Source organism: Mandrillus leucophaeus, unplaced genomic scaffold, assembly GCF_000951045.1.
Source record: "Mandrillus leucophaeus isolate KB7577 unplaced genomic scaffold, Mleu.le_1.0 Scaffold136, whole genome shotgun sequence".
In the NCBI taxonomy this organism is placed as follows: domain Eukaryota; kingdom Metazoa; phylum Chordata; class Mammalia; order Primates; family Cercopithecidae; genus Mandrillus; species Mandrillus leucophaeus.
The window spans coordinates 3,562,586-3,588,026 of record NW_012101321.1 but is presented as its reverse complement, the minus strand read 5'-3'; the positions used below and the strand labels follow the sequence as shown (position 1 = coordinate 3,588,026).

At 36.6% G+C, this 25,441-nt stretch overlaps 1 protein-coding gene across 1 annotated transcript in view; it reads right to left on the bottom strand.

Annotated features, from left to right (window-relative positions):
• The window catches only part of LOC105534534, a 189,049-nt gene that overhangs the window by 33,889 nt on the left and 129,719 nt on the right, over positions 1 to 25,441 (bottom strand). The window contains exon 7 of the mRNA XM_011973259.1: positions 19,770 to 19,860. Coding sequence (XP_011828649.1) covers positions 19,770 to 19,860 — 91 coding nt within the window. The remainder of the gene's footprint in view (positions 1 to 19,769; positions 19,861 to 25,441) is intronic.

Sequence of the window (25,441 nt, the reverse complement as noted above, 5' to 3'; positions counted from 1 at the left end):
AGCTTATTCACTATGCAGGTCTTTCCATTCCCTGGAAAGAGTTTAGGCACATGGATTTGGACACCAAATTATCCATTGTTTTGTTGGACCTAGGCTCTGAGCAGTCAGAATTGCAGTGCTGCAGAAACCCATATGAATGTGGTGGAACAATTGTAGGACCTCACAAATGGAAAGAGTCAGTGGCCACTGGCCCCTAGGGTAGGACACACTCTGGTAGTAGGTCCAGTCTCAAGATGGTGCCATTCCATAGCAACTTAAATCATACGAAAGGAAGGTACTAAACATGGACCCCTACCCCAAGACCATTAAGCAGCAGAAACTCCTAGCAATTCTCCAAATTGGCTTCAGATCCTGTGAGGACTGAAGGATTCTCCTGTGGCAAACTACTGGCATCTACGGCAGTAATGAGGACCACTGAGGGGTCTCCACCTTACCTTTTCTTTTTAAGAAGAAGTCTTCCTTGACTCTGAGCCTGTTCTAGCAGGGAAGACAGTGTATGTATCAGAGGCAGGGTGTCTCACTCACCTTTCTATGGTGCTGTCCTGTACTTCCATGCTCCACAGATTTTGCTGCTCCTCTGGTGCTATTCAGCAAACTTCCTCAGTCACTCCAGATGAAATACACTTGTCTACTTGTTGTTTTGGTCTCTCTTTGTGGGGAGATAAATGCCAGGCAACTCCAGTTGGCCATGCTATCACTGGTTTACGAGCTGATTTTAGAAAGAGATTGCTATCCTAACAACTCTCATTCATCTTATTGAGAGAAGGTTCCATCACACTAATTGGACAATAATTTCATATGGAACTGTATTTAGAAAATGTTAATTATTGGCAGACCCACCCTCAGTCTGGGTGGGCACCATGTAATCAGCTGCCAGTGTGGCTAGGATAAAAGCAGGTGGAGAAAGGTGGAAGGACTCAACTGGCTAAGTCTTCTGGTCACCATCTTTCTCCCATGCTGGACACCTGCCCTCAAACATCAGACTCAAAGATCTTCAGCTTGTGGACTCTGGGACCTACATCAGTGATTTGCCAGGGGCTCTCAGGCCTTTGGCCACAGACTGAAGGCTGCACTGTTGGCTTCCCTATTTTTGAGGTTTTGGGACTCAGACTGGCTTCTTTGCTCCTTAGCTTACAGAAGGCCTATTGTGGGACTTCACCTTGTATGAGTCAATACTCCTTAATAAACTCCCCTTCACTCCTGGGTAAGATGGCCGAATAGGAACAGCTCCAGTCTGCAGCTCCCAGTGAGACCAATGTAGAAGGTGGGTGATTTTTCTAACTGAAGTACCCAGTTCATTTCATTTGGACTGGCTACACAGTGGGTGCAGCCCACAGAGGGCAAGCAGAAGCAGGGTAGACCATCACCTCACCCAGGAAGCACAAGGGGTTGGAGAACTCCCTTCCCTAGCAAAGGGAAGCCATGAGAAACTGTGCTGTGAGGGATGGTGCTATCTGGCCCAGATACTATGCTTTTCCCATGGTCTTCACAATCCACAGACCAGGAGATTCCCTCAGGTGCCTACACCACCAGGGCCCTTGGTTTCAAGCACAAAACTGGGTGGCCATTCAGGCAGACACCGAGCTAGCTTCAGGAGTTTTTATCCATACCCCAGTGGCACCTGGAATGTCAGCAAGACAGAACCGTTTACTCCCCTGGAAAGAGGATTGAAGCCAAGGAGCCAAGTGGTCTTGCTCAGCAGATCCTACCCCCACAGAGCCCAACAAGCTAAGATCCACTGACTTGAAATTCTTGCTGTCAGCACGGTAGGCTGGAGTTGACCTGGGACACTAGAGCTTGGTGGGGGGAGGGACATCTGCCATTACCGAGACTTGAGTAGGCACTTTTCCCCTCACAGTGTAAACAAAGCTGACCAGAAATTCAGACTGGGCAGAGGCCACCACAGCACCACAAAGCCACTGTAGCGAGACTGCCTCTCTAGATTCCTCCTCTCTGGGCAGGGCATCTCTGAAAAAAAGACAGCAGCCCCATTCAGGGACTTAAAGATAAAACTCCCATCTCCCTGGGACAGAGCACCTGGTGGAAGGGATGGCTGTGGGCACAGTTTCAGCAGACTTAAACATTCCTGCCTGCCAGCTCTGAAAAGAGCAGTGGATTTCCCAGCACAGCACTCGAGCTCTGCTAAGGGACAGACTGCCTCCTCAAGTGGGTTCCTCACCCTCCATGCCTCCTGACTGGAGACACCTCCCAGTAGGGGTCAACAGACAACTCATACAGGAGAGCTCTGGCTGGCATGTGTCGGGTGCCCCTCTGGGACAAAGCTTCCAGAGGAAGGAGCAGGCAGCAATCTTAGCTGTTCTGCAGCCTCTGCTGGTGATACTCAGGCAAACGGGTTCTGGAGTGGACCTCCAGCAAACTCCAGCAGACCTGCAGAAGAGGGGCCTGTTAGAAGGAATACTAACAAACAGAAAGGAATAGCATCAACATCAACAAAAAGGACAACCATACAAAAACCCCATCTGAAGGTCACCAACAGCAAAGACCAAAGGTAGATAAATCCATGAAGATGAGGAAACCAGTGCAAAAAGGCTAAGAATTCCAAAAACCAGAGCACCTCTTCTCCTCCAAAGGATCACAACTCCTCCCCAGCAAGGGAAAACTGGACAGAGAATGAGTTTAACAAATTGACAAAAGTAGGCTTCAGAAGGCGGCTAATAATAAATGCCTCAGAGCTAAAGGAGCATGTTCTAACCCAATGCAAGGAAACTAAGAACCTTGATAAAAGGTTACAGGAATTGCTAACTTGAATAACCAGTTTAGAGAAGAACATAAATGACCCAATGGAACTGAAAAACACAGCATAAGAACTTCGTGAAGCATTCGCAAGTATCAATAGCCGAATTAATCAAGCAGAAGAAAGGATATCAGAGATTGAAGATCAACTTAATGAAATAAAGCATGAAGACAAGATTAGAGAGGAATGAAAAGCAACGAACAAAGCTTCCAAGAAATATGGGACTATGTGAAAAGACCAAAACTACATTTGTTTGGTGTACCTGAAAGTTACAGGAAGAATGGAACTAAGTTGGGAAACACTCTTCAGGATATTATCCAGGAGAACTTCCCCAACCTAGCAAGACAGGCCAACATTCAAATTCAGGATATACAGAGAATACCACAATGATACTCCTCGAGAAGAGCAACCCAAAGACACATAATCATTAGATTCACCAAGGTTGAAATAAAGGAATAAAAATAAATGTTAAGGGCAGGCAGAGAGAAAGGTCGAATTATCCAGAAAGGGAAACTCATCAGACTAAGAGCGGATCTCTCTGCAGAAACCCTACAAGCCAGAAGAGAGTGGGGGCCAATATTTAACATTTGTAAATAAAAGAATTTTCAACCCAGAATTTCGTATCCAGCCAAAGCAAGCTTCATAAGTGAAGGAGAAATAAAATCCGTTACAGACAAGCAAATGTTGAGGGATTTTGTCACCACCAGGCCTGCCTTACAAGAGCTCCTGAAGGAAGCACTAAATATGGAAAGGAAAAACTGCTATGAGCCACTGCAAACACATACCAAAATGTAAAGACCATCAACATTGCCTCTCAGGGCGGTGGGGGGGAAGAGAAGAGATAGCATTAGGGGAAATACCTAATGTAGACGAGGGATTGATGGGTGCAGCAAACCACCATGGCACATGTATACATATGTAACAAACCTGCATGTTCTGCACGTTTCCCAGAACTTAAAGTATAATAATTTTTTTAAAATGTGAATTATTATGAGTAAATGCTGAAGTAAAATTAAATAACAAATATTAGGATTTCAAAGAAAGTGTTTGGTCAGAGCTGATCAACATGAAGAGCAGGAAGAAATACCAATTAATAGAAATGTATAAAATAAAATCAATGTAATACAGAGAAAATCAGCAAAACTAAAAGTTGGTTTTTAAAAGAAGAAGAAAATAAAGTTGTGAGTACTTCAGCTTTTTGTTGTGCTGCTGGATTTGGTTTGCCAGTATTTTATTGAGGATTTCTGCATGGATGTTCATCAGGGATATTGGTCTAAAATTCTTTTTTTGTTGTTGTTGTGTCTCTGCCAGGCTTTGGTATCAGGATGATGCTGGCCTCATAAAATGAGTTAGGGAGGATTCCCTCTTTTTCTATTGATTGGAATTGTTTCAGGAGGAATGCTACCAACTCCTCTTTGTACCTCTGGTAGAATTTGGTGGTGAATCCATCTGGTCTTGGACTGTTTTTGGTTGGTAGGCTATTAATTATTGCCTCAATTTCAGAGCCTACTATTGGTCTATTCAGGGATTCAGCTTCTTCCTGGTTTAGTCTTGGGAGAATGTATTTTATCCAGAAATTTATCCATTTCTTCTAGATTGTCTAGTTTATTTGCATAGAGGTGTTTATAGTATTCTCTGATGGTAGTTTGTATTTCTATGGGATCAGTGGTGATATCCCCATTATTTTTTATTGCATCTATTTGATTCTTCTCTCTTTTCTCCTATATTAGTCTTGCTAGCAGTCTATCAATTTTGTTGATCTTCCCCAAAAACCAGCTCCTGGATTCGTTGATTTTTTTTAAGGGCTTTTTGTGTCTCTATCTCCTTCAGTTCTACTCTGATCTTAGTTATTTCTTGCCTTCTGCTAGCTTTTGAATGTGTTTGCTCTTGCTTCTCTAGTTCTTTTCATTGTGATGTTAGGGTGTCAATTTTAGATCTTTCCTGCTTTCTCTTGTGGGCATTTAGTGCTATAAATTTCCCTCTACACACTGCTTCAAATGTGTCCCAGAGATTCTGGTATGTTGTATCTTTGTTCTCATTGGTTTCAAAGAACATCTTTCTTTCTGCCTTCATTTCGTTATGTACCCAGTAGTCATTCAGGAGCAGGTTGTTCAGTTACCATGTAGTTAAGTGATTTTGATTGAGTTTCCTAATCCTGAGTTCTAGTTTGATTGCCCTGTGGTCTGAGAGACAGTTTGTTATAATTTCTGTTCTTTTACTTTTGCTGAGGAGTGCTTTACTTCCAACTATGGGTGCCCCTCTGAGGCACAGCTTCCAGAGGAAGGATGAGGCAGCAACACTTGCCCTTCTGCAATATTTGCTGTACTGCAGCCTCCACTGGTGATACCCCAGCAAACAGAGTCTGGAGTGGACCTCCAGCAAACTCCAACAGACCTGCAGCTGTGGGTCCTGACCGTTAGAAGGAAAACTAAAAAGAAGAAAGGACATCCACACCAAAACCCCATCTGTATGTCACTGTCATCAAAGACCATAGGTAGATAAAACCACAAAGATGGGGAGAAACCAGAGCAGAAAAGCTGAAAATTCTAAAAATCAGAGTGCCTTTTCTCCTCCACAGGAACATAGCTCCTCGTCAGCAATGGAACAAAGCTGGACAGGGAATGACTTTGATGAGTTGAGAGAAGAAGGCTTCAGATGATCATGATCGGTATTAACAAACTCCTCTGGGCTAAAGGAGGATGTTTGAACCCATAGCAAAGAAGCTAAAAACCTTGAAAAAAGATTAGACAAATGGCTAACTAGAATAAACAGCGTAGAGAAGACCTTAAATGACCTGCTGGAGCTGAAAACCATGACATGAGAACTACATGGTGCATGCACAAGCTTCAGTAGTCAATTCGATCAAGTAGAAGAAAGGGTATCAGTGATTGAAGATCAAATGAATGAAATGAAGCAAGAAGAGAAGTTTAGAGAAAAAAGAGTAAAAAGAAATGAACAAATCCTCCAAGAAATATGGGACTATGTGAAAAGATGAAATCTATGTCTGATTGGTATACCTGAAAATGATGGGGAGAATGGAACCAAGTTGGAAAACACTCTTCAGGATATCATCCATTCCCCAAACTAGGGAGGCAGGCCAACATTCAAATTCAGGAAATACAGAGAATGCCACAAAGATACTCCTCGAGAAGAGCAATTCCAAGACACATAATTGTCAGATTCAACAAAGTTGAAATGAAGTAAAAAATTTTTAGTGCAACCGGAGAGAAAGGTCGGGTTACACTCAAAGGGAAGCCCATCAGACTAACAGCAGATCTCTCAGCAGAAACTCTACAAGCCAGAAGAGAGTGGGGGCCAATATTCAACATTCTTAAAGAAAAGAATTTTCAACCCATAATTTCATATCCAGCCAAACTAAGCTTCATAAGTGACAGAGAAATAAAATCCTTTACAGACAAGCAAATGCTGAGAGATTTTGTCACCACCGGGCCTGCCTTACAAGAGACCCTGAAGGAAGCACTAAACATGGAAAGGAACAACTGGTACCAGCCACTGCAAAAACATGCCAAATTGTAAAGACCATCAATGCTGGGAAGAAACTGCATCAACTAACGAGCAAAATAACCAGCTAAAATCATAATGACAGGATCAAATACAAATATAACAATATTCACCTTAAATGTAAATGGACTAAATGCTCCAATTAAAAGACATGGACTGGCAAATTGGATAAAGAGTCAAGACTCATCAGTGTGCTGTATTCAGGAGACCCATTTCATGTGCAGAGATACATATAGGCTCAAAATAAAGGGATGGAGGAAGATCTACCAAGCAAATGGAAAACAAAAAAGCAGGGGTTGCAATCCTAGTCGCTGATAAAACAGACTTTAAACCAACAAAGATCAAAAGAGACAAAGAAGGCCATTACATAATGGTCAAGGGATCAATGCAACATGAAGAGCTATCTTAAATATATATGTACCCAATACAGGAGCACCCAGATTCATACAGCAAGTTCTTAGAGACCTACAAAGAGACTTAGTCAATCACACAATAATAGTGGGAGACTTTAACACCCCACTGTCAACATTAGACAGATCAACAAGAAAGAAAGTTAACAAGGATATCCAGGAATTGAACTCAGCTCTGCACCAAGCAGACCTGATAGACATCTACAGAACTCTCCACCCCAAATCAACAGAATACACATTCTTCTCAGCACCACATCACACTTATTCCAAAAAAGGATAAGTTTTTTGTTGTTGTTTTTATTTCTAGGAGAGTTCTAGGCCACCAGAGGTAGGTATGAACCATGAAATCAAACTCTAAATGAATTTAAACCTCTATGTGATATAGCTTTCTTATATTTTATGAATTTAATTATTTAAACTTTCATGCCAGTTTGGCCAGGTTTTAAAAATTATTTTTTCATATTTAAGCAGCATTATTAGGTATTCTGTACTCAGAAGTCTTTCTTTGCAGAGTTGTTCATCATATTCTCGGAAAAAGATACAAAGAAACAAAAACACATTGATGATTTTTTTCAGGTGTATTTTTTATTAAAAATGAAACAGCATATTTGAGCTCCCTAGAGCCAAAGGAAAATATTTAATCTAATAAATTAGGTAAATGTCCTCATTAAATAGAAAAAAAATATGATAATTGGTACAACACTTTTACAAAATAAAATGCCAGTACCTTAATTAATCCAACAAAATATAGTAAGCACTTTTTATGTGCTAGACATTATTCTACTTCTAAAGGATTTAGTATGAACACATTAGCCAACGCTAACTGCCTTTATGGAGATTATATTCTAGCAGGAGGAGGCAAACAATACCAGATAAGTAAAGCAGGCAGTATATCTTGCTATCTTAAATGCTAGAAATCAAAGAAAGAGAAGTAGGTAGGTCTGGAGGATGTGGCTATGCCTATGACAGAGTAGTCAGGGATGGCCTTACTTTTTTTGGAGAGGCCTTTGGGCAAAGCATGAAAATAGTGATGGGTTGATGCCTGTAATCTCCAAATAAAAAACTTTCCAGGCAGAGAGAACATGTACACAGTTCCTGAGTTTGACATGTTAGGTTGGAAATGTCTATTAAAAATTAAAAATCCAGTTGGAACTGTTAATTAAGAAGTTGAACATGAGCTGGAGTTTTGGAGAATAACCAGCCTGGAGATAAAAGTGTGGAATCATCAATTAATGGTACTTAAAGTCGTGATCCACATAAAATTACCAAGAGAATGTTGTTTAGCCAGAGAAGAAATTAAAAACTTGATATCTGGGCCTACTGTAAGCCTCAGGCTCCCAGTAGGGATTTTAAAAATTGTTTGCATATAGAAAGTGATCTGGTTAAACTGCAGTGCTCTTCAAAGTAGATTTTGAAAGTATTACAAAGTTATCTAGACCATAATTATTGGAGAATGTATGTATTATGATGAAGGGCAAAATCATGGGAGGAAAAGAGCTCAAGGAATAGAAAAGTGAATGGATTAAAAGATGGTATCCATCCAAGATAAATATCACCAAAAACTATGAAAAGATTAGTGTTAGAGAAATTGACAAGGATCAGGGTCTACATTTCTTTAAAGGTATGCAAGCATGGATACAAATCAATAGATTACTATAAGAAGGAGAGGATATAGTTTGATGACATGAGATTCAAAGCTGAGCATGCTAGGGAAGAGGAAGGGAGAATGGTTTGGAAGCAGCAATGAGGAGCAAGGAGTAAACCACCCCACCACCAGTCCCAGAGGTATGAGGCATGGGAGGAAAAATCCCAGCACCACTTGAAAGGGTGGCAGGGGAAGAAATATCTTCCGGGCACAGATTTCAGTTAAGCAAGGAAGGGGAAGGAAACACTCAGATGAGATTAAGGATTCAGAGTTTTTGCTGGCTATGAGTTCAGGGAGCACAATGGATGAATTTCAGAAGTGGGATGGTTGAGGGGTGACATCAGAAAAGAAGATACACAAAATTACATAGAGTTGGGTTTTAGTGATTGCAGGTAGCCTGGAAGTCCTAGGTGTCTTGTGGAGACTGAGGTAGACAGAGCTTAAATACATAATGAGATCCATCTTAAGAGTCTGAAGGCGGTCAACTTGGCAAGTAGAGAGAAATAAAGAATCTTGCCAGGAGCTGACTTTAGGGGATCCCTCTTCTCTCCTGCCAATGACTATGTAGAGATGTTTTTAATATCTGAGAAGCAGCCATCCAGAAAGAGGAAATTTTCTAACTTTTTATCTCTTTCTTTGAGGGCTGTTTTATTCTTTCCTTGAGGATTACAGATGATGAAACTAAGCCCAGAGGTTTGAAGAGATTTGCACCAGGCCACACAGAGAGTTGGTTATTATGTAGAGCACTACTAGCTTTTTTTCTTTTGAAAAAGTCTCTTAAAGTGTTTCTCTTAACACAAGAGTTTCTGCCATGGGTCTATTTCCTTACAAAAGCTTTAAAATGATCAGTAAAGTGAATACTTGAGGAGTATCACTTTAAGAGTGGCCTACCAAATGTATCAAAATAGAAGAGCAAAAGGCAGAGTCAAGGTCTCTAGCAGGATAACATTGACAATAGCAAAAATAACAGACTCCACAAAGGGCTATAGTTATAGTATTTACACAAAACCATAAACCTCACTTACATTTCCTGAGTTCACAATGTCATAGCGAAAGTCAGCCAATGTTGGGATGGGGTGTGTCTTGTGATTATAGTAATATGTCCTTTAGGACAGGATCAAAGCTAAGTAATCAAACATCATGTTTTTTAGTATATTATGCATTACAATTTATATGAATGTAGGAAGTTGTGACTAATTATGGTAGCTCAATTTTATTAAGCACCAGGAGGTACATTATGCACTTGACAAGCATCATGTAAACACTTTGAGATTGGAATTGGTATTATCCCCCCGTTATCCAAAGAAGAAATTGAGTCACAGTGCAATTAAGTAACTTGGATAAGATTTGAAGCTAGAAACTGGTAAAGCCAGAATTTTAACCTCATTAGAGTAACTTCAGTGCTTTCACTATTAATTGCTATACCATACTGCTTTAAAAGGCAAGGCTTCAAAATGAAATAGATGATTTTTTAATCAAACGGATAGAAATCATAACTTGCCTTATATCTTATGTTCTAATTTCCTTTTATTTTTCCTTTAATAAGAATAATTATTTATTCTAAAGAAGAATTGAGGACCTCCAGTTCCAAAATGGCAGCTTAGAAGCAAGCTAGCATAACCCCCTAAAAGCCATAAGCAAATATACAGTGCCAAGATTATTACCAGAAATATACCAAAATTCAAATACAAAAGTTATGAATACAAGTCAGTTACTGGGGCCACAAAGAAGTGAAAAAACTTCATGTAGGCAGTAAGAGAATTGGCACATCCACAATGCCTCACCCCACATTCTGCCTGGCACCAAGTGTGCAAAAAATACTCCCCAAAATCACTGTTTTGACTGGAAAAGTGAGATCAAAGTGAACAAACAGCTTACTCACCATCTTGAGTTCTCTGACCGGAGATCTGTCCCTCCCCTAGCCCATAGGAAGCATCATTAGTGCCTGAAAGAAGAAATATCCCTGAGGACAGGTAGAGACAAAGTAGGGATGCAGGACTACCATCTCCAGCTCTGGAAACCGCTCTATAACTTGGCCAAAGGCCAAGTAAGAGTGACTTTTCAGCAGCACCACACTCTAGGAGGTATATTTCACAAGTCCCATGGGCACAAATCTTTGCCAGCCTATCCCACTGCTGAGATATCCCCATTGGGACTTCCTGCACTTGGGAAGGGCAGAACTCCAAACACTTGCTAGAGCTGAGACAAATCTGGACTTAAGTGCTATCTAGAACTGAAAAGGAGGCAGTTGCCTGGCAGTAAAGAACCTATAACAAATATATTCAATAAAAAACAAAAGAAGCAAGACAGAGAAGACAAAAATAAATAAAATAATAATAAATAAGACCAAATTAATCTTACAATGAGAAGACATAGACATACATCCACAAGTAAGAACCACAAACAGGGAACCATGATTTCCCCAAGCAGACAAAGCAAAGATCTAGCAACTGACCCTAATGAAACAACAATTGGTGAGCTCTTCAACAAATAACCAAAAACAGTGGTTTTAAAGAAACTTCATGATCTCCCGGATAACAAAAGAAAACAATCCAGAAACTTATTAGAGAAATTTAACAAAGAGATTGAAATAATTTTTTTAAATTAAACAGAAATCTTGAAACTGAAAAATACATTTGCTGAACTGAAAAATTCATTAGAAGTTCTCAACAGAAAGGATCAAGAAGAGCAAAGAATCAGTGAACTCAAATATAGACTATTTGAAAATATATGGAGAAGAAAAAGGAATGAAAAGCAAGAAAGATCACCTAAAAGACATAGAAAATTACCTCAGAAGACCAAATCTAAGAATTATTGGTGTTTAAGAGGGAGGTCAGCAAGAGCAAAGGGTAGAAAGTTTATTCAAGGAAATAACAAAAAACTTTCTAAAACTTGATTAAAGATAAATATCCAGGTACAGGAAGGTCAGAGAACACTAAACAAATTTGACTCAAATAAGACTACTCCGAGGCATATGATAATCAGACTCTCAAAAGTCAAGGATAAAGAAAGAATCCTAAAAGCAACAAAAGAAAAGAAGTAAATAACATATAAAAAAGCTCCAATTAATCTGGCAACAGACTTCTCAATGGAAATCATACATGTCAGGAGAGAATAGAATTACATTTTCAAAGTACTGAAATAGAAAAGTTATTGCTAGCTAAGAATACTATATCCAACAAAACTACCCTTCAAATATAAAAGACAGATAAAGTCTTTCCCAGACAAGCAAAAGTGGAAATAATTCACTACCATAATACCCATCTTACAATAAATGTTAAAGGAAGTTCTTCAATCTAAAAGAAAAAGACACCAACGTGTTTTTAAAAAATGGAAGTTATAAAACCCACTGGTAAAATTATGTACAAGGACAAACCCAGAACACTATAATAATATAATTGTTATATGCAATCCACTCATAAATCAATCTGGTATGAGGTCCAAAAGACAAATCTAGCAACAACAGTAGTTAGATTGACCTGTTAAGAGATTGATAATGTTTCAAAAAAAGACATACAAATGGCCAGTAGGCATATGAAAAATGCTCAATGGAGACATGTGAATCAAAACTACAATGAAATATCATATTACCCCAGTTAAAAATAGCTTCTATCAAAAAGACAGGCAATAATAGATGCTGATGATATGAAGAAAGAGAAGCCTTATACACTGTTGGTGGGCATGGAAATTAGTACAGTCATTATTCAGAACAATATGAAGTTTCCTTACAATTGCTAAAACTAGAACTACCATACGATCCAGCAATTGCACTACTGGATATATATCTTTTAAAAAGGAAATGAATATATCAAAAAGACATCTGCATTCCCATGTTTATTGTAGCACTATTCACAACAAAATATGGAATCAACATATGTGCCCATCAACAGATGAGTAAAGAAAATGTGACATATATTATGCACGATGGAATATTACTCTGCCATAAAAAGGAATGAAATCCTGTCATCTGTGACAACATGGAGGGAACTAGAGGTCGTTAAGTGAAATAAGCTAAGCACAGAAAGATAAATATTGTGTGTTCTCAATCATATGTGAAAGCAAAAAAAAAGTGGATTTCAAAGACAAACAGTAGATTTGTAGTTATCAGAGGCCACGAAGGGCAGAGAGGAGAAAAGATGAAAAGAAGTTGATTAACAGATATAAATATATGGGTTGCCAGAAGAAATAAGACCTAGTGTTAGATAGATCAGCAGGATAACTACAGTTTACAATAATCTATCACATGTTTCAAAATAGCTAGAAGAGAAGAATGGAAGTGGTTCTATCATAAAGAGAAGATAAATATTTATGGCAATGGATGTCCCAAGAACACTGATTCGATCTTTACAAATTACATGAATGCATTAAATAATCATGCATATCCCCAAACTATGTACATGTATTATGCATGAATTGTAAAAAAAAAAAAAAAAAAAAGAATTAGATGATAATTTGAGTGCAGTAGATTACCATGTACCCCAGGGAAAACTGCAATATCTGCTTTTTTACTATTTACATATTATCTTGTCAAATAGACCTCAGTGACTATGTCAGATATTCATTGAAGGTATAAATTATTACATAGAGTTATAATAATGATGTGGAGAATAGGCATTTTGTGCAGACTTTTTAGACTATAGCCTTAACATGAACTAAAAAATTAACAACCATAAAAAGTATTCATTATTTTTCACCAAAGACACAAAGTGTTGACCACCCTTAAATGATTACCAAAAAAATGAACATTTTTCACATTTTACTAATAGCTTACACAAAATACGTTGCTGATCACAATCTTTCAGATATTTCTAGCCTTACTTTAAAAATATGTAATTATAAAAGAGTGGTATAGCTGAAAATAAAATAAAAACTTCATAAATGACATTTCAGTGAAAATCCCTATTCTTATTTGATTAAAGATACATTTCATTTTAAAGGAAAAAAGATCACCTACTCTATAGCATTTGGAAAGAATGATTTTTATTGTAAGACTTTTTACTTTTTCTGCGTATTCAACCTTTCAACTCTCCATGAAGTTATATGAGTATTGAGATACTTATAATATCATAAAACTAATAATCTCCTCAACAATTTGTTTTTAAAGCATATAAACTGAACTGCATAAAATTTTATTTATTTTGATGGTATCTCTGCAGTCCACATATAATCAGTTTTTTTAAAGAATTATAAAAAATAGTATCTAGTATTTTATTTTCTCAATTTCTTTTTTTCTTTAGCAGTTATTGAGTTTTAGCCTACTATGCAGAGACAGGCACACAGATAATATTGACGTATACTTCACTTGGGTGGTTTTTCTTTTTTAATTTACATTTGTTCATTCATTTATCATATGGTTATTAGCACCTACTATGTATGTATCATGCACTGGAATAAGTATGAGGAGTCTTTTAGCTTCTATGAACTTATGGTTCAATTAATAAACATTTCACAATTCAGCAGAACATTTTTGCATGAGTAGAACCTTTAGAAAATTTCAAAACTTACCACATGGTTGACTACCAATTCTGCCAGCCTTTTCCATTCACAATTTCATAACAATTTGTAGCTAATAACCAGGATTCTCTCAAATATTTTAGGAAAGTTTTCTACTTTTGTTTAGCATTAAATAAACTATGGTCTAGACCCTGTATATAAGCTCCATAAATACAGAAAAATAAGACTTAAATGAATTTCAACATCCAAACTAAAGCTATGAGAATTGCCAAGTCCTTCAAAGAGCTAAAAAGCTCCTCTGCAAGATGATGACGCAACTGATTCATGTGAGGTGAATGATACTTGAAGACTGAGGCTTTCATCAACCCTTCGATCACCGTGAACAAATTCTAAATGTTACAGAATTAGTAGAACTTTAACTTATGGTAAACAGCTATAGAACACAGCTTTCAGGGAGATCAGATTTTAAGAGTCTTATTTATTACACCCATTAGACCCTAGCCTTGTATAAACATTTGCCTACATTTACTTCTACACATGTATATTCAATTTTAGAATCAACTGAGACCCATACATTATTGTATTGCTCTGGAACCTCAAATTATCTAATAAAGCCTTAAAAGAATTTAAGCTCTGAATCAATGTAACAATCAAAATTGTAAAACACATCTATTGCATATCTTCAACATTTTGACAGCATATTCACAAATTTTAGTTTTGGTGAATATTGATTGGAATAATGAAAACGTGATTCATAGAATTTGTTAGGAAGTGAGCTTCCAGTTAATGCTTGAGTTCCTTCTATAATAATCCAAGCAAATAAAAGGTGGTAAAATTATAAAGGGCATCTTATGCAAAAGTGCCTTGAGAACCCAAGGAGGAGTTTATTCAGCACTCTTTTAAAAATTTCTTCTGAAATCAGTAAAAGTCCCACTTTACAAAAAGAGTTTTCCCTTAATGAAGGCTGAAGCTCATGAGGAACAAGTCAAAAAGAGGGAAAACTAAAAAATAGTTGCTTTTAATCAATAGCCCCCTAGGTCTCTAAGCAGTTCAAGTTCCAGAGAGTTTCTCAGTCACACTTAAGGGACTTTAAAGAATCATCTATATTCTCTTTTAAAGAAATGTATTTTTTTAAAACAACAATAAGTCAACTGTAAATAAACTTTTAAAATTATAAGAATTTATCTTTATAATTTACAACTTGCAATATTCATATTTTATTTATTTGTTTATGAAGTGGAGTCGCTCTGTCGCCCAGGCTGGAGTGCAGTGGCATGATCTCGCTCACTGCAAGCTCCGCCTCCCAGGTTCACGCCATTCTCCTGCCTCAGCCTCTTGAGTAGCTGGGACTACAGCTACTCGCCCCACCACCATGCCTGGCTACTATTTTGTATTTGTAGTAGAGACGGGGTTTCACCATGTTAGCCAGGATGGTGTCTGTCTCCTGATCTCGTGATGCGCCTGCCTTGGCCTCCCAAAGTGCTGGGAATACAGGCGTGAGCCACCGCGCCCGGCCAATATTCATATTTTTAAAAATCCAATCTCTCAATTTCAGATAAAGGCATGGAAAACTAGTTATTAATAGTTTCTTCCAAAATCTGTTTATTTTTGATATAGTATTTGAAATGAAAATAAAGGAAATAACTGTTCAATACTAGTTCTTTGTTTCTGCATTTAAATGAATGCAAAATAATGAAAATCAATGTGCTGCTACCAATATTTATGTACAAGACTCACCAGGTTCTTTCAGAAGTTCCAAGGTAGAGGTCCCGGGTTGTGAGTAAAGGTGGACAGGAAAAGGATAGAGTAATTCCAACATTCTGTTTCCAAAACATTAAGTTCGATCTTTAAGTGATTTAATAGTCTCTATTTTGTAATACAAATCTTCAACACTAAAGTTATAGAACTAAATGCTAATCATAGAAAACCACGTGTCTCTGGTCAACAGGACTACACCTGTTGTTCCCTCAGTGCCTTGCAGAGTAAATATTATTAAACAAAGACAAAATACTACCAAATTTTGCTGGTTCTGAGATGAATAACAAATAGGAATATTTGCTTTCCAAATGAGCCCAAACTAGCAAAAATCAGGAAAATGAACAAGCATCATATCTATCTATTTCTTCAGTGTTTTACAAGAGATTTTTAAGTAGCATGTTTTCCTAACATGATTTGGAGAGCTTCAATCCCAACAGCTGAATAAAGTCAAGTACCACATGGAAACTTTGGAAAATGTGAATAAGCAAAAAGAAAGAAAATAAAAATCTCCCCTAATCTTATTACCCTGATATTTTAGTAATAACTGCAAACCCTTCAATGCTTCCTGTAGGCCAGCATTTAAGGCACTATTCTAATCCTTTTTATATGTTTTATCTGATTTATTCTTCAAAAAAAGCATGTAGGTACTTACTATTATGATACTCATTGTATAAATTAAACTAAGACATTTAGGGGTTACATAGTATACAGTTCAGATTATTCCAGCTAGAAATGGGTGGGGTCACGATTCAAATTCAGGCAGCGGGACTTCAGGAACCATATTACTATTTTATACTGATTCCATTTGACATGATTAGCATGTGGAATATATCTCATACCTTTTCTATGTTTAAATGTACATAAATGCACACAAAATTTTAAACTATTATTTTGCACCTAATATATCATGGAGCTCTTTCTTTAAAAATGTACAAAGGTGCACATTGTTATTTTGACCCATTACATAGAATTCCATGTTATTTTGGCCCGTTACATAGAAATTCATTGTATAGATTTTAACATACTGATCGCTTATTTACCAGTTTTCTTCTATGGGATATATTTGTTGGTTTTGCTTTTGTGTTGTTTATAAACAAGGATGAAAATCTTTGAACATTCATATTTGTTCAACTGTCCAATTATTTTCTTGTGTTACTATAAATGCCTAGAAATTAAAATGTTGGTTCAAAAGTTATATACATCTTACATAAATTTCTAGAATTTTAAAACATTTACCCAGAAAGAAGCATGGTCTATGAAGGAGGAGACTCTTCAGAGATTTACATTTTGCACATAGTAGGCACTCAATAGATAGTAAAGAAATAACTAAGGATAGGATCTATTAATTTAACTGTCACTCATGTGGTCATGCCCATGGAGTTGGCCAAAGGACTGAGGTATGCCTTAAGTTGTATCAAGAGAAATTAGAGAGACGTGAGTATGCAGTCAGTTTTATAAAATTCCATTTGAAATTCTAGAACGTTTTTATGTATCACCAAGAATGGGGTCAAATTCCATTGATCAGGCATAATTTTCTTTGCTTTCTAATATCTGGTCCATGGATAAGTGTTATTTAATTTCCAAGTTAGAACTAATTATTTTCAAGTATTCCCTACTAATGGAAGATTCTAACGGAAGGAGACCATTCAACCACTGAAGCAAAATATTTCACAGACATTAAGATGAAATGGCAGTTGCTTCACACAAATGTGAAATGCCATGAGGGATTCTATCATTATTTTGTAATACCCTCATTATGTTATTAAATTGATCAGAATAACCTAAACATGAATTGTCATGTAACACAGGAAACTCACTGATCACAAAACTAGGTGAAGAAGGCCAGGCTCACTTGCCTGAATTACAGAACGCATTTACTGAAATGCAGTCGTCATACCTTCAAATGCACCAAATAATATCAAGTAAAAATTAGCACTAGTAAATAAGTGATTCATAAATGAATTTTACTGATGGGAAATTAAAATTTGGGATGAACCCATATTTATCATCATCATAAAGGATATTTTAACGTAGGACAATCTTTGAATTTAGAATTCAAAGGCACATTGAAGAACTTTACTTTCTTAAATTTATATTGAAATTGTAAAAGTATTCAATTGTGTTTTCCCACCACAGTTCAAAAATAGACAAGTTTAGAAGAGGGAAGAAATCATATATTTAAAAGATTTGATCATATTCATGTTTTGCTCAAGGAAATTTCTTTTGTTGGGCCAATATTTCAATAGTCATCCCAAAAATATTATAGTCATCTTAGCGATCAGTATTTTTCAAGGCATCTTCAGGATAATTATAAGTTGTTTATATACAACTTTTCTCACAGGGGTCTATTTAACTTGAACAAAAACCTTTTGGGAGTTTCATGAAGAGCTGGGTCATTCATACTAATTAGTCCTAGAGTCTGTCCCTGCATTGCTAACAATCTCATACCTAATTTCCCAACTGATTATAATATATTTTCTTCTGCTTATATTCTTATTGCTGTTTCCTTGTCTTCATTATGTGGTGAACTAGATTTCAAAAAAAATTTTGGTCTAGTGACATTCTATTTGTCTAGTTAAGCTCAGGTTTCCAAAAATCCTTAGTCACCACATACCAAAACACTTATTTGTCTTTTCCCTGGCATTCCCATCACACTTCTAACATTAATGAAATGAAGCTAACTGTTAAAGTAGGAAACAAGTTACCACCATCAGCTAGCTATAAATAAAGACAAGACAGCCCAGGTGTATTGAAGTTCAGGCTTTATATGCCCTGGGCTGTCATTGGAAGTACATGCACTTGCTCTTAATTTCAAAGGATGTTGATCCTCCTCATTAGGCAGGACATGTTTTGATTAAAAATGGGAAGTTAGGGTGTCAAGGGACCTTTATCTTCTACCAGTTGCAGAAGAAACAATTCTTCGGGAAATGATAAACTCTCTTGAGAAAGACGTTATACTGAAAGATATTATACCTGATCAGATTTATTAATAAGTGCTTCGCTAGTCCCTAAAACATGACTATTCTGCCATGGCTTACCAGCCTCATCTAAAGATACTGAAAATGATTTTCAAATCAGTTAACCTTTTCAGTTAGTAAAAGCTGACTTGAAATTCTAAACAATTTGGCTAAATTGCTATATTGATTACTCTTTTAGGAGCTACCAATTTGCTAGACCAATTTGGATCTTAAGTTAAAATGGGTAATTCAAAGGCAGAAAAGAAATTTATAAAAACTTGTAAGTTTCCAATATAATAATTTCTTTTCCTTTGAAATTAATATCTTCCCTTATCATGGGTATAACCAAACCTTTAGTATTAAGGCTGTGTATATATTTCACTCTTTCAAATTTGAGTACTGTATTACACTTAAGCCAAGAAAGTGGTTACCCTGAGCATGGATCTTCTAGTGTTAAACACAACTTAAATGTTGGAAGACCCACAAAGTTCTTCATAGCCTTGCCAGCATTTCCTCAACTAACTTATAGCTGTGCCAATCACCCCAAATTTCTGACCATGTTATAATATCAATGAATTATTGTGAAACAAGCTACTGAAAAATACATTTAGCAGAGAAGTATTTACTGTCTGTAAGTACAAATGTTCTTACAAAATATGTGCTGAAGAGCTTAGAGGTTCTGTCTGTAGCTTCAGGGCCAACTATTGTGTATGTAATTTAAAGTTATCTTGAAGACGTTGATGCTATTTCATGCAATTCAGAAAAGGAACTGACCCATCTTCAGACAGTTTTGGAAAGCAGAGGCAATGCTTAGAATTCCTGTGTTCAAACTATGTTCTGTAGAACCAGCCTCACCTTCTGTTAGAAAAGACTAACCTTTAATTATTAGATTTAGAAAGGAAAATTATAACTTACTCTGCTCCATAATTGCTGCAGATGAGTTATTAAAATTCTAAACTTATGTAATATTATCATAAAATATGGCATTTTTTTCTCAGGAAAGCCACAAATTGGATTCAAGCTTATACACTATAAAACCCAGATGGTTTACTTAACTACTCAGACATCCTCCAGTTCAAAAGTTAATTGAACTGAAAACAAAAATTTTGATAATTGATATGCTTTGAGGAACTCAAGCAGAACAATAAATTAGCTTCATGTATGGGGCGTTAATAGATAAACTTGAGAGACCATGACAATTGGTCAGGGAATACTGGCAAAGTAGAAGAAAATACATATTTTCTATAGTTTAACTAATTATACATTACCTGGACTCCTCAAACTGCTGTTGCTTTGCTGTCTCCATTTTTTTACTCACTGGTTCAATAATAGTCATGATTTTATCCAATTTAACTTGTCCTGAAATTTTGTTAAAGTTTTAATTGCATACTATTAGTTTTCAAGTTGTAAAGGCATTTTTTGAATTCAGTTGCAAATCACAGATTTTTAATAACAAGAGCTATAATCTTTTAAAATGTTACTAACACAGAGATACTAAAAAACACAGTTGAGTAGTTTTCTTCACTCCATGCTACTCAGATGCTTTGCAATTACTAAACTTTAGGACCGAAAATTATAGTGCAAATGAACTACATATATCAGAAAGAAGACTGCTCTCAGAGAAATGGCTGCAACAGCATAGCATATACCAATGAATACAAACAGCCTCATTTGTACATATCAGTATTATTATAATCATTATCATCACAAAGCTTAGTTCTTACAGAAGGGGCTGCCATTTTAAAATAATTTGGCAAATCATTAGTTCCTATAAATAGGAACACAAAGTGCTCCAAAAATCTCATTATTTGATAGAGTAAGACTAAAGTCCACAAAAGGCAAAGGTTCTACTTTTTTAAAAATCTAATTCTTCAAGTGTAAAGAGAAATTTACATAAGTATTTTTAAAATACCCATTACTTTCTATTGTGCACAGATAATGGGACAAACATACAGTTTGAAATATTACAACAAAAACATTATCAGGTAACTATTGAGCACCTTCCAGCTACTAGCTCAGATATATTATTAATAAAAGATACACAGAACACATGAGAGAAAACCCTCTGCTTTAGAAAATTATAGGCTAGTTGGATCTCAATGTCAACAAAAAGAAGAGCATACTAGACTGAATTATGTAACGTATATTCAAAATGTACATTCAGAGAACATAAAATTTTCGTAGAAATGGAAAACAGAATATTAACATTGATTAACTATAGTCGGCCTTCAGTATTCCCGGGTTCTGCATCTGCAGATTCAACCAACCACAGATTGACAATATTCAGAAAAAAAAAAAACATTTAAAAATACATTACAACAAAAATAATATATATTTAAAAGCAATATAGTATGAAAGCTATTTGCATTGAGTTTGCATACCATTTGGTATTATAAGTAATCTAGAGATTGTTTAAGAAGAAATTGATGCCAATCATTTTGACACTATTCCACAAGAATAGTGTGGAATATCCCTGATGAACATAGATGCTAAAATCCTTAACAAAATACTAGCTAACTGAATCCAACAACATTTATAAAAGATAATCCACCATGATCAAGTGGGTTTCATACCAGGGGTGCAGGGATGGTTTAACATATGCAAGTCAATAAATGTGATACACCACATAAACAGAATTAAAAACAAAAATCACATGATCATCTCAATAAATGCAGAAAAAGCATTTGATGAAATCCAGCACCTCTTTATGATTAAAACTCCCAGCAAAAGCTGCATACAAGGGACATACTTCAATGTAATAAAGGCCATCTATGACAAACCCACAGCCAACATAATACTGAATGGGGAAAAGTTGAAAGCATTCCCTCTGAGAACAAGAACAAGACAAGAATGTCCACTCTTACCATTTCTCTTCAGCATAATACTGGAAGCACTAGCCAGAGCAATCAGACAAGAGAAAGAAATAAAGAGCATCCAAATCTCTAAAGAGGAAGTCAAACTGTCACTGTTTGCTGAAGATATGATCATTTACCTTGAAAAATCTAAAGACTCCTCCAGAAAGTTCCTAGAACTGATAAAAAAAATCAGCAAAGTTTCCGGATACAAGATTAATGTACACAAACCAGTAGCTCTTCCATACACCAACAGCGCCCAAGCAGAAAATCAAATAAAAAACTCAACCCCTTTGACAACAGCTGCAAACAAAAAATAAAATACTTAGGAATATACCTAACCAAGGAGGCAAAAGACCTCTAAAAGGAAAACTACAAAACACTGCTGAAAGAAATCATGGATGACACAAAAAAATGGAAACACATGCCATGCTCATGGATGGGTAGAATCAGTATTGTGAAAATGACCATAATGCCAAAAGCAATCTACAAATTCAACACAATCCCCACCAAAATACCACCATCATCTTTCACAGAATTTCTTAAAAATCAATTCTAAACTTCATAGGAAACCAAAAAGAGCCCACATAACCAAAGCAAGACTAAGCAAAAAGAACAAATCTGGAGGCATCAGACTACTTGATTTCAAACTATACTGTAAGGCCATAGTTACCAAAACAGCATGATACTGGTATAAAAATGGCACATAAACCAGTGGAAGAGAAGAGAGAACCCAGAAATAAAACCTAATATTGAAAGCCAACTGATCTTCAACAAAGTAAACAAAAACAAAGCAGGGAAAGGATACCCTTTTCAACAAATGGTGCTGGGATAATTGGCTAGACACATGTAGGAGAATAAAACCAGATCCTCATCTTTCACCTCATACAAAAATAAACTCAAGATGGATTAAGGGCTTAAATCTAAGACTTGAAACTATAAAAATTCTAGAAGACACCATTGGAAAAACCCTTCTAGACATTGGCTTAGGCAAGGATTTCATGACCAAGAACCCAAAAGCAAATGCAATAAAAACAAAGGACACATGCACACATATGTTTATTGTGGCACTGTTCACAATAGCAAAGACTTGGAACCAACCCAAATGCCCATGTGGTACATATACACCATGGAATACTATGCAGCCAGAAAAAGGAATGAGTTCATGCCCTTTGTAGGGCCATGGATGAAGCTGGAAACCATCATTTGCAGCAAATTAGCACAGGAACAGAAAACCAAACACTGCATGTTCTCACTCATAAGTGCGAGTTGAACAGTAAGAACACATGGACACAGGGAGTGGAACATCACACACCGGGGCCTGTCGGGGGTGGGATAACATTAGGAGAAATACCTAACGTAGATGACAGGTTGACGGGTGCAGCAAACCACCATGGCACATGTGTAACAAACCTGCACATTCTGCACATGTACCCCAGAACTTAAAGTATAAAAACAAAAATTAAGAAAAGATAAATATTTGGGATTTAATTAAATAACTTTTGCACAGCAAAAGGAACAGTCAGCAGAGTAAACAGACAACCCACAGAGTGGGAGAAAATCTTCACAATCTATGCATCTGACAAAGGACTAATATCCAGAATCTGCAACAAACTCAAACAAATCAATAAGAAAAAACACAAAATCCCATTAAAAAGTGGGCTAAGGAACTGAATAGATAGTTATCAAAAGAAGATATACAAATGCCCAACAAACATATGAAAAAATGCTCAACATCACTAATAATCAGGGAAATGTAAATCAAAGCCACAATGTGATACCACCTTAACTCCTGCAAGAATAGCCATAATCAAAAAATTAAAAACAGTTGATGCTGGCGTGGATGCAGCAATCAGGGAACACTTCTACACTGCTGGTGGGAATGTAAACTAGTACAGTCAGTATGGGAAAACAGTGTGCGGATTCCTTCAAGAACTAAAAGTAGAACTACTGTTTGATTCAGCAATCCCACTACTGGGTATCAACCCAAAGGAAAAGAAGTCATCATACGAAAAAGATACTTGTACATGCATGTTTATAGCAGCACAATTTGCAATTGCAAAATCATGGAGCCAACCCAATGCATATCAATCAACAAGTGGATAAAGAAACTGTAGTATATATATATACAATGGAATACTACTCAGCCATAAAAAGAAATGAATTAATGGCATTTGCAGCAACCTGGATGAGATTGGAGACTTATTCTAAATGAAGTAACTCAGGAATGGAAAACCAAACATCAGATGTTCTCACTGATATGTGGGAGCTCAGACATGAGGATGCAAAGGCATAAGAATGATACAATGAACTTTGGGGACTTGGGGGGAAAGGTGGGAGGAGGGTGAAGGATAAAAGACTACAAATAGGGTGCAGTGTATACTGCTCAGGTGATGGGTGCACCAAAATCTCACAAATCACCACTAAAGAACTTAACATGTAACCAAATACCACCAGTACCCCAATAACCTATAGAAAAAGTAAATAAATTTTAAAAAGTAAAATATATGGGAAGATGTGCATAGGTTATGTGCAAATATATACTACATATCTTATCAGGGACTTGGGCATTCTTGGATCTTTGAATGATGGAGGTAGGGGAAGTCCTGGAACCAGTTCACCAAGGATACTGAGCAAAGGCTGTATTTATAAGGTACCAGAAGTATTGGTTAGCATTCCCTGTGAATTATCTCATGTAAGTTTCAACAGTTTTATTCTGTTTTTGTTTTTGTTTTTGTAAAGTACTGTGATTAGTCCGTTTACTCGGAGAAGCAACTTTCTCAAGATCCTTTAACTTGGAAGGTACAGAGCCAGGACTCCATTCTTTTTCACTGTGCTCTACACTGCCCCCTAGAACTTGTGGGTCTTCAGGGGATTCATCAGTAAAAGTGGGTAATTTCTGCCTTGTTTACTTCAGAAGGTAACAATAAAGCTCAGAGGACACACTTTATATAAAGACACGTCGTATGTTAACCGATATCATATTAAGGTGAAGGAGAATTTTTGAGTCTTAAAAATAGAAACATTAAAATACGTGCCATATGCCAAGTGCGCTAATTGCTATATATGGATTATCATGTTCTATTCTTAGAGCCATCCCAAAGATTAAGTACTATTACTATCTCCATTTTGCAGATGAGGATATGGAAATAGAGGTGTGATTATTTTGCCCAAGATTAGACCATTAGCAAAAGGTAGAGATGATATTCAAACCCAGGCAGATAGCCTCTGGAACCTGAATTCTTAATCACTCTGATGCTCAATCTGCCTGTTTGTTTATTGTACTTATTTATAGAATATTTACTTAGTAAAAATTGCTATGCTGACTCCTGGGAGGGGAGCAGTGTAGAATATAATCATTAATAAAGCATTATTGCTACCCTCAATGGACAGTATAACAGTGAAAATCACTGCAGAAAAGTGAAGGAGAAAAAGGATGGGGCAAAGGTGATGGGACGTGCAATCTGGAGATATAAAGAGTGAATTTTACAGCAATGGTAAAGAAATTAACCTTGCAATGAAAGAAAATCATAGAAGCTAAAGAAAGCAATAGGATTTAGTGAAATTTTTGTTGTTGTTTTGTTTTTCAAGGCAGGAGGTTTTCAAGTCAATAGGAAAGAAGCCAATATAGATCAAGAGATTACAGACGCTTACATTTGAACACACTTGGAATTGAATACATGACCAGGGAACAGGTTCACTGCATACCTAGGAAGGATGTGATGAAGTTCACAAGTGAAGGTATTATTTAAGGATAATATTATTTTGAAAGCAACATTATGAAAATAAATTTTCACTAATGAGGAATTCATATTTGTAAAATACACATATATGCATAAAACACACATATATGTGTATCTTGATTTATTTATTTGCAAAAGCACAGGAAAGATATGGAAGAATGCATACTACAGCAGAGACAATTAGTACTCACCAAATTATCCATGTGCTTCCCTGTATTTCCCATATCCCTTTACAATTACTTTGATGACATGTGATTAAACTCTGACCAATGAGATGTGAGCACATTAGGTGTGAGCCACTACCAGACCTGGGCCTTAAATTTCTCCAGCCCACTGTTTCCCTGC